Below are 13,404 nucleotides of genomic sequence, written 5' to 3' on the forward strand. Positions count from 1 at the left end.
AGTGATCATCACTTTGAAAATTCTATATATTCACTCACTTCCAGTTCTTTCCCTTGGTACCTTTTAAAATCAGAATTACTTTGTATATAAAACTTAGTATTTTTATTATATTCTAATGAGCCCATATCATTAAATCTTAGAAAAGCATTTTAATGGTATTTAATCCCACTCAATATGTAGTATAACTGATAAAATTATCCCTTTATTCAGGTTGGATATTCAGTTGTTTCCAATTCTTCCCCATTACAAAATATGCTTGAGAAATACTCTTATAAATAATTTTTGATCTTATACCTTGTATTACTTGCATGTGATTAGAGATCAGAGGGTATATTTAAAGCTCTTTCTACATTGTCAAATTTTCCAGAAAAGTTTACAAATTATGTTCACAATGTAACATGAGGACATTTGAAGATACACTGAATCAAGTAAAAAACCTGGATTCTACACCTTTCTTTATAATTAGCTGTCTATATAACTTTGAGCAAAACATACATCTTCTCTGAGTCCCAATATTTCCATCAATTAGAAAACAGCATTAAGATCTATATTTTCTCTCAAAGAACTGTTATTCTGAAAACCAAGTAAAATAATATATCTGAAAGAACTATAAACCAAAAAGCACTGAATAAACATAAAGTTTATATACAGGGAGATAATTATTTAATGAAAAGAACAGTTACTTATTTTTTCCATATTTTTATTGGTACATTATAATTAGACATAATATTGGGATTGTTATATATCTATACATGCACATAATATAACAATATAATTTGGCCAATATCACTCCCCAGTATTTTCCCTTTCCCTCCAACTGATCCCCTTCCTCCACTGTATTGGTCTCCTTTCACTTTTCATGAGATTCCCCTTCGCCTTTCTCTTCTTTTACTCTCTCTAGCTTACACACTAGAGAAAATCTCTGATCCTCGACTTTCTAAGTTTGGCTTATTTCACTTAACATAATGTTTTCAAGTTTCATCCATTACCTTGCAAATGACATGTAAATCTTCTTTATGGTTGAAAAAAACTATTGCGTATATATAACAAATTTTGTTCATTCATCCACTAACAAGACAGCTAGGCTACTGTGAATCATGCTGCTATGAAAATGGGTATGCCTGTATCACTATAGTAGGATGACTAATTCTTGAGGATAAATATTGAGGAGTGGTATATCTGGGTTATATCGTGGTCCCATTCCTAGCCTTTTGAGGAATCTCTATTGATTTCTATAGTAGTTATACTATCTTACAACCCTACAAACAATGTAAAACTATTCCTTGCCCCCCATATTTAATCCAGCATTTATTATTGTTCATATTCCTGATGGCTGTCATTCTAACAAGAGTAAGATGAAATCTCAGTGTAGTTTTAACTTTCATTTTCCTAATTACTGAAAATGTTGAACTTTTTTTCATAATTTATTGGCCACTTGTATTTCTTTCTTTGAGAAGTATCTGTTTAGTTCATTTGCCCATATACTTAACTAGGTTGTTTGGTGGTAAGTTTTTTGAATTATTTATATATTCTGGATATTAATCTTCTCACAAGAGTAGCTAGCAAAGATTTTTCTTACATTCTGTAGGATCTCTGTTTTCTTTGCTGTGCAGAAGCTTTTGATGTCACCCTATTCATTAATTCTTGATTTTATTTTCTGTGCTTTTGGAGTCCTAATATGAAAGTCATCGCCTGTACCTATATATATTGGAGTGTTGACCCTATATTTTATTGTAGGAGATACAAGATTTCTGGTCTAATTCCTAGGTCTTTGACCCATTTTGAGTTGACTTTTATTCAGGGTAAGAGATAGGATCTAATCTCATTCTTCTACTTGTGGATAACCAGTTTTCCCAGCACAATTATAAAGACTATCTGTTCTGCAATGCATGCTTCTGTCAAGGATCAGATGACTATATTGGTGAGGGTTTGTCTCTGTATCTTTTGTTCTGTTCCACTGACATGCAATTTTTTACTACCATAGCTCTGAATCATAATCTGTGATGCCTCCAATATTGCTTTTTTGGCTTAGAAGTACTTTAGCTATTCCTTTTTTCCCCCCTTCCCAGTGAATTTTAGGACTGTTTTTTCTAGTTCTGTGCAGAACATCATTAGTATTTTGGTAGGGGTTGCACTAAACTGTATATTGCTTTTGGTAATGTGGCTATTTTAACACTATTAATTCTGCCTGTCCATGAAAATGGGAGGTCTTTCCATTTTCTTGTGTCTTCTTCAATTTCTTTCTTGTGTTCTAGTTTTCACCTCGAGGTCTTTCATCTCCTTGGTCAGATTTATTCCTAGGTTTTGTTTGCCTGTTGTTGTTGTTTTCTCTCCCTTTCAGACTATTGTAAATGGGATTGTTTTCCTATTTTCTTTCTCAGCAGATTCATTATTGGCATATAGAAAAACTACTGATTTTCGCATATTGATTTTGTAACCTGCTACTTTGCTGAATTTATTAGCTCTAGCAGTCTTCTAGTGGCAGTTTCTAGATCTTCTAAGTATAAGATCATATCATCTGCAAACAGTGATAGTCTTAACTTCTTCCTTTTCAATTTTTTTCCCTTTTATTTCCTTCTTTTGCCTAACTGCTCTAGCTAGAATTTCTAGTACTATATTAAATAGGAAAGGTGACAGGACATCCTTTATCTTGTTCTGAATTTTAAAGAAAATGCTTCCATCTTTCCCCCTTTTGCAATAATGTTGGCCTTTGTCATAAATACAGCCTTTATGATGTTGAGGTAAGTTTCTTCTATCCCTAGTTTCTTCAGTGCTTTTATCACAAATGGGTGTTGAATTTTGTCTAAAGCTCTCTCTACAACGATGGAGATAACGTGATTTGTGTCCTTAATTCTATTTATGTGATGAATTACATTTATTGGTTTGTCTATGTTAAACCATCCTTGTCACTCTGGAATGAAACCAACTTGGTCATGCTGGATAATCTTAAAATGTCGAATACAATTTGATAATATTAAGATTTTTTGCATTTAAGTTCATCAGGGACATAGATTTATACTTGTCTTTCCTTGATGTGTCCTTATCTGGTTTTGGCATCAGAGAGATACCAGCTTCACAGTGTGTATTTGGAATTACAACCCCTGTTCTATTTCATGATAAAATTTGAGGGACATTGGCATTAGTTCCTTTAAAGGTCTGGAAGAATTCATTTGAGAATGCATCTGGTCCTAGGCTTTTCTTTGTTGCAAGGCTTTTTAATGCTGCTTTTATCTCATTGATTGTTACTGGACTGTTTAGGTTTTCTTTTACCTTACTGATTTAATTTTGGCTGGTCACATGTGTCTAGAAGTGTATCCATTTCTTCTAGGTTTTCCAATTTACTGTCCCTAAGAAATATTCTGGATTTCTTTGAAGTCTGTGGTGATTTCTCTACATCTAATTTTATTAATTTGGGTCTTCTCCTGCCCTCCCTTTTTTTTGTTAGTTTGGGTAAGGGTTTATCTGTTTTATTTCAAAGATCCATCTCTTCATTTCACTGATCCTTTGTATTATTTTTTTAATTCTCTATTGCACTGATTTTGACTGATTTTAAGTATTTCCTTTCTTCTACTGATTTTGGAATTGGTTTGTTCTTGTTTTTAAGGGCCTTAAAATGCATCAATATTTAATTACTAAAATGGTTTATATTGATATAAATATATTTATTATCACTATAAAAGTAAAATCTATTAAGGTAGGTATTATGAGAAACCAAAATAAAGTTTATACAGTTGATCCTCATGCATATTCTAAAATTTATACGTAACCCCCAAATCAATCTTTATAGTACTTTCTCAGTCACTCAATAAACATGCACAAAATGGTAAAAAACTGGTTATTAGCCAATGTGCACATTCCTAGAAATACAAAAATGTGCATCTTTGTTCTGGCTCCTGTGTCACAAACAAGTATGCTTTCAGGGTCTATTTTTGTGCCATTTGTTTACTTTTAAGAGTGCCCAAGCAAAGTGCTAAAGTGCTACCTAAGGTTCCTAAGCACAAAGAGGCTGCCATGTACCTTAAACACAGAAAATATGTTAGGTATGGGGTTCATTCAGTCATGAGTTACAAAGCTCTTAGCTGTTGAGTTCAATGTTAATGAGTCACTATTACATATTGTTAGGTTTTATAAAATAGAAAAATATGTAAAATAATGTACTCATCAGTTATTGAAAAATTATGACCAGTCTCTCAGGAACCTAATCCTCATACTACAATTTTTATTTTCCTTATGCACAATGGTTCAGCATTTTCAACTTGCAATGCTTCAGTTACTACAAAACATACTGTGGATGGTGAAAATACGTTATAATTCTATTTTTCAATAATAGTCTTAACCAGTTTAAATTACACAATCATGAGCTGTAGAAATAAAATGGTAGAAGCAACAGAAAAGAGGCTGAAGTCATAGAGAAAGGTAGTTCCTGACAGCAGCTACCATATTTGTCTCTGTACCTTAATCAGTACCTGTATCATAAGCCTCAGGCTCTTTCTTTTCTATTCTTGAGCTTCCATTATAACTTATTCTGTGCCTTTTTCTATCCTTTCCCTACATGGTTCTTAGTCTTCCCCTCCCAGCCTCAGAAGTTAATACTGGAAATAAAGGTGCTCCAATATCATATAGGATCTAGAAATACAGTTATTTTATAACAAGAAAAACACAAGGTTTTCAGGCAAGATTAACAGAACTTAAAAAGTTTTTTTTATGACTTCATTCCATATTTCATGAGTATCATACACACATATAAACTTTCAAATAAAAATCTTAAATGTACATTTAAAGCATACTTGGATATAAACTTCATATTTTCAGTCATGCATACAACATGTACTTATTTAATACTATTTACATGTCAAGTGTGTCTCAAGGTATTCAGCTTCTCAAGAACTCTCTCAGACAATACAAATAAGCAACTATAAAACAGTGTTCTCATACTACAATTTTTATTTGAAAAATTAAGTGAACAAGTAAAATTTACTTAATGTATCTTTAAAGACAGAATTATTCAAATTGGATAATTCAAACAGACTTGATTCTTCTGGATTTCCCTTCAAACTCTACCTCTTATATTCTCAACTCCCAAGCTATGCAAACGTCTATAGTTATTTTATGATATCTCCAAATGAAAAAAGGGGGGTATTCAAACATTAAGTTCTCATTATTTAATAATTTACTATTTTTACTGCTTTTCTCCACTTTTGCTTAACAGATTAAAAGTAGACAAAGTTTAAAATTATTTTGAGATATGAATTTGAGGCATTTCCCCTGGAACATAAATTTTAATGTCCAGTTTAGGAAACACAAAGTTAGAAAATATGTCTGGAATACTAAAGATATTATAGATGTCAGTGCATTTCTTAAATTTAAACTAAATGAGGTAACAAAACAAGCAGATCTGTTTTACTCATATTAAATGTTCCAATGAGATAGTCCAATGTTTAATAAATCCTTAAAGAGTAATTTTTATGTTAACTTATAATACAAGGCCAGAATTAGCACAAATTGCTACATGGAAGAATTTAAACAGATACACTATGAATGTATTTTAAAAGTGCAAAGTACTGTATACTCTGAAAATAATCACAAAATGCGATAAGAATATAAGAATTATAAGTGTGGCTACAAATCTGGGACTTAGGTCTCAATAAACCTAAATAAATACTTTTTTTTAAATTTAAAAATAAACACTTTTTATTTTTCATCTAAAATACAAGGCCTCTTAATAAAAAGAATATAATTTTATAACATGCAAAACTATGAGTGAAAATAGTATTTACTAAAATTATTTGGAACAAGTCACCAAAATTCCATGTCATTTAAAACATATTTTTCATAGTAAAGTTTTAAAAAAAGACTTAGTAGACATTTATGAAACATTAACTTTTTCTATGTAAAAATATAAAAAATTGACTGTGGTTTTATTTCTTTGATAAGGCACACATGCATGTGCATACAAACACACACAAACACAATTTCAAATTATATTGCTTTTAAAAAGTGTATTACACTGATGATTTGCTGAAGTTTGAGCAAATGTTCAGGAATACAGCACTACATGCTTTTAACAAAGCAAAATTTTAATATAAAATTATCTACTACTTGGCTGGGGATGTGGCTCAAATGATAGTGCGCTTGCCTAGTGTCCATGAGGCACTGGGTTCAATTCTCAGCACCACATAAATGTGAAATAAAGATACTGTGTCCACCTAAAACTAAAGAAATAAATATTAAAAAAAGAAAATTATCTACTACCTATCACAGCAAAATAATGATATTAAGAAAATACTTAAGTGATTAATGGAGAAGAGAAGGAGTTGAAGAGAGAGAGGAGGAACTGGACAAGGGAGGAACTACAGAGTGAAATTGACTAGATTATGTTATAAACATATACGATTATACCATAGTGAATTCCACCTTTATATCAATAAAGCACCAATTAAAAATTTTTAAAAAAACACAACAAAAACTGATAGAAAGTTAGAATTTCTCTTTGATCGTAGAGCATTCTGTAATCAGTGAGTGGCTAATGAAGTAACAAAGAAATTCTGTAGAACTTATTAAAAAAGAAAATTAGAGAAAATTTGACACTAAGATATGAAAATCAGTTTTATGAAAGGTCTAGAATATATTTACAGTTAGACAAACACTTGTTTCAATGCCAAATTTATCAGAGACCTGCTATGTGGTCTTGGACTCCACTAGTCTAAATTTTATCATCTATAAAATGGAAAAACAATACTAACTTATGGGACATGAGTTAAATGTACACTTAAGAAAATGCTTTTTTAAAACTCACTAAACAAAAGCTATTGTTATTAATTATAGTTGTTAAAAGCAGCTTTCAAAAGCAACCTATTAAATATGAAACATTTAAAAACATTACATTAGTTCACACTTTCTAGGAATACTGGTTTACTGTAGTAAATCATGAGTAGTTCACTCCTCAGATCAAACTATTATTAAACATTTGTTAAGCTGGGTGTGGTGGCACAGTGTGTCTGTAATTCCCACAACTCAAGAGGTTGAGGGTGGAGGATCACAAGCTCAAGGCCAGTCTCAGCAACTTACTGAAACCCTGTCTCAAAATAAAAAGTAAAAAAAGCTGGGATGTAACGCATTTAAAGAGGCCCTGTGTTCAATACTAAGTACCATAAAAACAACAACAACGATAAAAAACAAAGACCATGTTAACAAACAAAATTTGTGTTAGATATGCTCTTTTTAATCAAAGGATATCATTCCAAAACCAGAAGAACCACGTCACATACATCCAAAATTTGGTTGCCAAATATATTCCAAGGGGCAATGCACTATGCATTGAATGATCAAAAAAGGACCTGTAAGACATAAGTTATAGATAAGATGAATTCTATAATTCATTAAAAACAAAGAGCATTCAGATGAAAATTGCAAATTCTATGTAGAAAGAACTGATTTAAACAAAATCTAGAAGTCCAAGATGCTTAAATACTGAGACTATTTTCACAGTAAAAATAAATGAGTTCACAGAAGAGTCAGCAAGATTATGAAGTTTCTTTTTAATTTATGAAGAATTAAAATTATATTCCATGTACTTTTTTTCTTTTGTAATTTTTTGTTTTTTAAAGTTATACATAACATTAGGATTCATTTTGCCATAATCATAAAAGTATGTAATATAATTTCCTCTAATTAGTCGCCAGTAGGATACAGAGCAACTCTATAATCCAGTACATTGTTCACTGAAGAGGTGTTGTAATTTCAACAAAGGAGTATAAAACAGTGCTCAAGTTTTTCTTTGTTTCAACAACTTTTTTCCTTACCTACACATTTCAGTTAAGGTTAGGACACATCTTCTCAAATAAAGCTAATTTTGTCAAATTGAAGGTGTGTGTTTCTAATATTAAGAATTAGGGGGAAATAAGTATTAATAAATTTCATTTAACAAAAACCGTATTAACTATCCATGCATGTTAAGTAGGAAGCCTTGGTAACTTCCTATTTGTAATCTCTGTTGGATCGCCTAGAAATACTAAAATTAATTAACTAGAATTCAGCCTTTTCTTGACAGTTGACATCTTTGCTTATTACTAGTTATTTTTATTCCTGTGTTAATTATTTTCACAACTCCTTTCTAAAATTAAGGCAAAAATAAGATATGAGGGCTAGGGTTTGTAGCTCAGTGATAGAGCGCTTGCCTCACACACATGAGGCCCTGGGTTCAATCCTCAGCACCACATAAAAATAAAGAAATAAATAAAAATATGGTGTCCATCTACAACTAAAACAAAAATTTAAAAAAAAAACAAGATATGAAAAGAATGGAAATTAAACGGTAACTTTAGATCATAGACAGCTTCCAAGGTTTGCTGAATGGGGCAACTTTTAGAACAGTGGGACCTATGGATAATAGAAAAAGAAAATGGTCATAATGTTTAAAAAAAAGGAAAGAATTTTTAAAAACTCAGGCTAATTCAAAATTATGCTTAAACTCTACCCTGCTTCAAAAATCAAACCTCTTGCCTATTTAATGGCTATGAACAAAGAATATATAATACCAATGAAAAGGTGAGTTCAAGTATTATAATTACTTAGAAATAACAGTATGTATGTTACATTTACAGTTCTTCACACTCAAGTTCACTACTAAAATAATTTAAATATTGCCAAAAATATGTTTAGTCTTTAAAATTGCATGTTATATTTTTTGTATTTAAAGCACCTTTTAAATCATTTTAGTAACAATTTTTTGACAATCTAAAAGATTTTTATATTATCAAAATTCTTTAAAATGAATTAAGATCAAACATACCACATACAGGTAGTATTCTAAACATAGAAAACATTAATCTTATGTAACAGGGTACAAATTTAATCAATGAGCCAGACATGGTGGCACATGCTTGTAATTCCAGCAGCTTGGGAGGCTGAGGCAGGAGGACTGTGAGTCCAAAGGCAGCCTCAGCAAATTAGCAAGGCCCTACGTAACTCAGTGAGACTCTGTCTCTAAATAAAAAATTACAAAAAAGGGCTGGGAATGTGGCTCAGTGGTTGAGCACCCTAGTTCAATCCCCAGTACCAAACAAACAAACAAATAAATAAATGAAATTCATGTACAGTTAAAAACATAGTTTAAAAACAACATACTTACTTTGAAAGAAACTGTACTGTAGCCCAAACGCCACCATACATTAGTCCTTTAATGAGCCAAGAATCAATATTTAGGTCTGCTATAAACCCAACCAGCCAAATAACTAGGAAGGGAGTTCCTAACATTACTTTCTGCCGAAATTCCTGTACAGAAACAAATAATTAGAAAGTTTTTGCAAGTCTGAAGTAACCTCAATCTGAATCATTGTAATTGTTGTGAAAGTATGCAAGACAGAGTGAAATTCATTCAAAATAGCCTGCTATGTGCAGGTATTATTCAAGGTAGTGGTCTTCTGGAGACAAATACCAAACAACTCAAAAGGACTTTGTTAAGATTGTGGAAAAGGAAAATAGAAGTTATAGAAGTGGTCTCTACATGGTCAGATACAGAAGGCTGAAGAACCACAGGCTATCATGGAGACTAGAAAATAGTTCACGACAAAAACCATCCCACTTTAACAAAGACATTGATAACTAGATAGAGGACAATCAAAATGAATATGGTCTAAGTACTCCATCAGAACAAGGAAACCTAACCCAGAGAAGACATTCTAAATGACATAAAGTAACAGTATATCAAAACCTTAAAATAAGATGAGAATAAAATCAAATAATCTTCAGGCTCCTGGAACCCACAGAATGGAGACAAGTGCCTCTGAACACAAATCAAGACAGAGAGTGCCAAACTCCACAAGGAGTTCCATTTCATTTTTGTTTGGGGCTGGTTGTTAGCAGGTCCACACTTGCCAAGTATAAACCCTATATACTTCCTTATAACATCTATAACAATTTTGTCTTCAGAGAAACACAAACTGTTATCTCTTCAACGTAACAGCCCTCACAACCTTATGGGCAGCTAATCAAGTCTTTCTTGAGTTACCTTACGTGACAAAACTATATGAGATACTCAGCTGTGACCCAACAAAGCTGAAAATATAAATAATATTTTCCTCTTTGATTTATCTTTCTGAAGGCTAAGATTATGTTATTTATACCTTTTAGCATTTTTTTCATACTATGGTTTCTAGTGAAATAAAATATTTCTGTATATAAATGACCATATTTTCCCTAATTAAACCATTGTAACTCACTTTCTAATATGAATGTAATTGTAGCAGATTAATAAATATCAACATCAGTTAATATTGTAGTCCAATAATTAACCTAATTTTTAATCTAAATTTTTTCTACATTTATGTGAACTTTTATGAAGATATCAGAGTTTTTCAACTTGGAGGATTATGTGGGTACTAGCAGGAGAGAAGATAGACTAAAATTATCTTCAATTTCATTTGTTTTTAGTTAAAACATTTGTTCTCCCTCAATTACTAGTCACATTAAAAATAGAGATACTTTTTTATATATAGTAAAAATTTACTTTTGAGTACAGTTCTTTAAGTTTTTATTTTAATACTTTTATTTCATTTATTTATATGTGGTGCTGAGGATCAAACCCAGGGCCTCACATGTACTAGGCGAGTGCTCTACTGCTGAGCCACAACCCCATCCCTAATTTTTTGACTAACACTTAGAATGGTATAACTTGCACCAAAGCCAAGGTAACATTAACAGTTCTATCAATCCCCAAATCTACCCCCCGACCTCCAGTATCAGCTCAGTTTAACTACAAATCTGATTTCTATCCCTGTAAATTGTTCTTTGTAGGAATCATAACGAATGTAACCTTATCAGGTTTCTTCATTTAGAAAATGTATCTAGCATTTTTCCATATTGCTGTGTGGTATATCTGCAGTTTGTTCATTTTTCAATGGTGAGTAGTATTCTATTCTGTACCTCTGCTAGGTTTATCCATTCCCCACTTAACAAATCAGAATTGTTTCCAGTTTTGTCATTACAATCATTTTCATAAAGGTTTTTGTTGAACATGTTTTATTTCATTGGATAAATATCTGTGTAGGATCTCTAAGACATATTTTCTTTCAAAAAAAATTTCAAACTATCGTTTAATATGTGTGAGATGACATTATAAAGATGTATTGATGATGTGCTGCTATATTGATATGACAAATCTATTTTTTCCTACCTTTATGGAAACTTTAAATTACATAAGAAATTTGAAAGAATTTTACAATGAATACCTTCATAACCACTACCTAGATTCTACTATTGGACAAACTGTTTCTAAATAAACTTTGTATCTTGAAATAATTACAGATTCAAACACAGTTGTAGTCAATAATATAGACAGATACTGGGTACTCTGTGAGTAAGTTCTCCTAGTGGTAAGACATTATCACAACCAGAATTTAACCTCAACTCAATCAAGTCACAGAATATTCCATCACTTTGCCAAGTTCCCTTCTACCTCCAACAACTCCTTACCCCTGGCAACCAATAATTTATCTGTTCTTCATTTGTATAATTCCAAGAGTTTTATATAAATGGAGTCACATAGTATATAACCCATAATATTTTTTTACATAATAATTCTCTGGAGATTCATCCAAGTTATTGCATTATTCATTCTTTTTTCTTGCTTTGATTTAATGGTATAGATGCACCACAGTTTATTTAGCCATCCACCCAATAAAGGGCAGCACAATTTTTATAGTTTGGAGCTATTATAAACAAAAGTTACTATAAACATTAGTGTATAGGTTTTAGTGTAAAAGTAAGTTTTCATATACAAGGATGATATGTCTGCAAGAGAGATGACTAAGTTATGTGGTAATTGCATGTCTGTTTTTTTTTTTTTTTCCCCAAAGAAACTTCCAAGCTGTTGTCCAGGTACTATTTTATTTTACATCTCCATTATTTTAGTCATTCCAATAGGTAAATCACTATGGTTTTAATTTGCATTTCCCTGTTGGCTGATAATGTTGAACATCTCTTCATGTGCTTATCTGACAACTGTTTATCTTCTTTAAGGAAATATGTCTCCAGGTCTTTAAACTATTTTTAAATTGGATTCTTTGATTTTTTACTTCTGAGTTTTGAGAGTTCTTTTACATATTTTGGATACTAGTCTTTTGTTGGATATCTGTCTTGCCAATATTATCTGTCTACAGCTTATAGTTTGTCTTCCCATTCTCTTAATAGGGTCTTTATTTTTCTATCAAAAACATTTATTATTCTTGTAAAGACTGGATCAAGAAATAAAATTCAGCAATATACTGTTTACAAATGACATACCTAAAAGGACTCGGAAAGGTGAAAATAAGAAAGATAGAAAAAGATGCATTAATTTTCATGCTGTTCAAAATAAATCTGTTGGTAAAGTTTACTAGAAATTGAGAAGTTTACCTTATAGTATTAGAGTTATAATTTAGCAGGAAAATAAAGTATTTTAAATTTGGTGCATCTTAAATGAGACTTCAAAACATATTAAGTAAAAAAAGACAACAATAGGAAGCAACTAACAAATCCCCTTATCACAGTAAGGCATTTTAAATATACTTAATATTTGGTAGATCAAGCAGATACATTAGTGAGGACACAGAAGACTTGAATAACACATTCATCTTGATCTAATAGATTTAAATAGAATTCTGCACTCATTAATTGGATGATATATTTTTTCCTTAAGGTTAACAACTTAAAGAACCATAGTACAATCATGAAAGCCTGGAAGCTAAAAAACTGGTACAATATTATTAAGTAAACTACAGACCTTCTTGGAATTGTAGTAGGGTCTTGAATAGAACAAATGTTTTAAATTTGCATGATGTCATTTTTTTCTTTCTTTTTCCCTTTTATAGATAATGCTTTTTGTATCAAATCTAGTAACATTTTACCTAGCACTATAATTTTTTTTTCATTTTTTTCTAACATATAATTAAAAGTGCTTTACATCATACAGTAAAATCTCAATCATTTTGAGTTAATTTTTGTATAAGGTGTAAGGTCTGAGTCAAGAAAGATTGACTGACTTACTCATCTATTTGCCTGTGAGTATCCAAATGCTTTAAAACTATTAGGTGAAAAGGTTGTTTTTGATTAATTGATTTTGCACTTCTTTCAAAAGTCAGTGAGCATTTCTGTGTGGTTCTATTTCTAAGCTAGAGCCTGTTCCATTTATTTATGAGTTTATCCCCTCCAGCAATATCAGACAGTAATTAAATATTGTGGGTACATAATAGATCAAAATGTAACAGGAAAATTTGTAGTGATTCCTCATTTTCAAAAGTGTTTCAGCTCTTCTAGATCCACTACCTTTTCATACTAATCTTAGAATAATCTTTGTTATACAACAAAATCTCTTGCTGTAATCTTGATGAATTCATTAATTTGTATATCGACTTAGAGAAACTGAAA

The 13,404-nt window shown here is 31.2% G+C and overlaps 1 protein-coding gene across 4 annotated transcripts in view; it reads right to left on the minus strand.

The window, feature by feature from the left end:
* The window catches only part of Zdhhc17 (zDHHC palmitoyltransferase 17), a 92,450-nt gene that overhangs the window by 14,427 nt on the left and 64,619 nt on the right, over positions 1-13,404 (minus strand). For all 4 annotated transcript variants that reach the window (XM_078053109.1, XM_078053111.1, XM_078053110.1 and 1 more), the window contains 2 exons: positions 9,131-9,273; positions 7,235-7,337 (listed from right to left, as the gene is read on the minus strand). In XM_078053109.1, coding sequence (XP_077909235.1) covers positions 7,235-7,337; positions 9,131-9,273 — 246 coding nt within the window. The remainder of the gene's footprint in view (positions 1-7,234; positions 7,338-9,130; positions 9,274-13,404) is intronic.

Source organism: Ictidomys tridecemlineatus, chromosome 6 (genome assembly GCF_052094955.1).
Source record: "Ictidomys tridecemlineatus isolate mIctTri1 chromosome 6, mIctTri1.hap1, whole genome shotgun sequence".
NCBI classification, from domain to species: Eukaryota; Metazoa; Chordata; class Mammalia; order Rodentia; family Sciuridae; genus Ictidomys; species Ictidomys tridecemlineatus.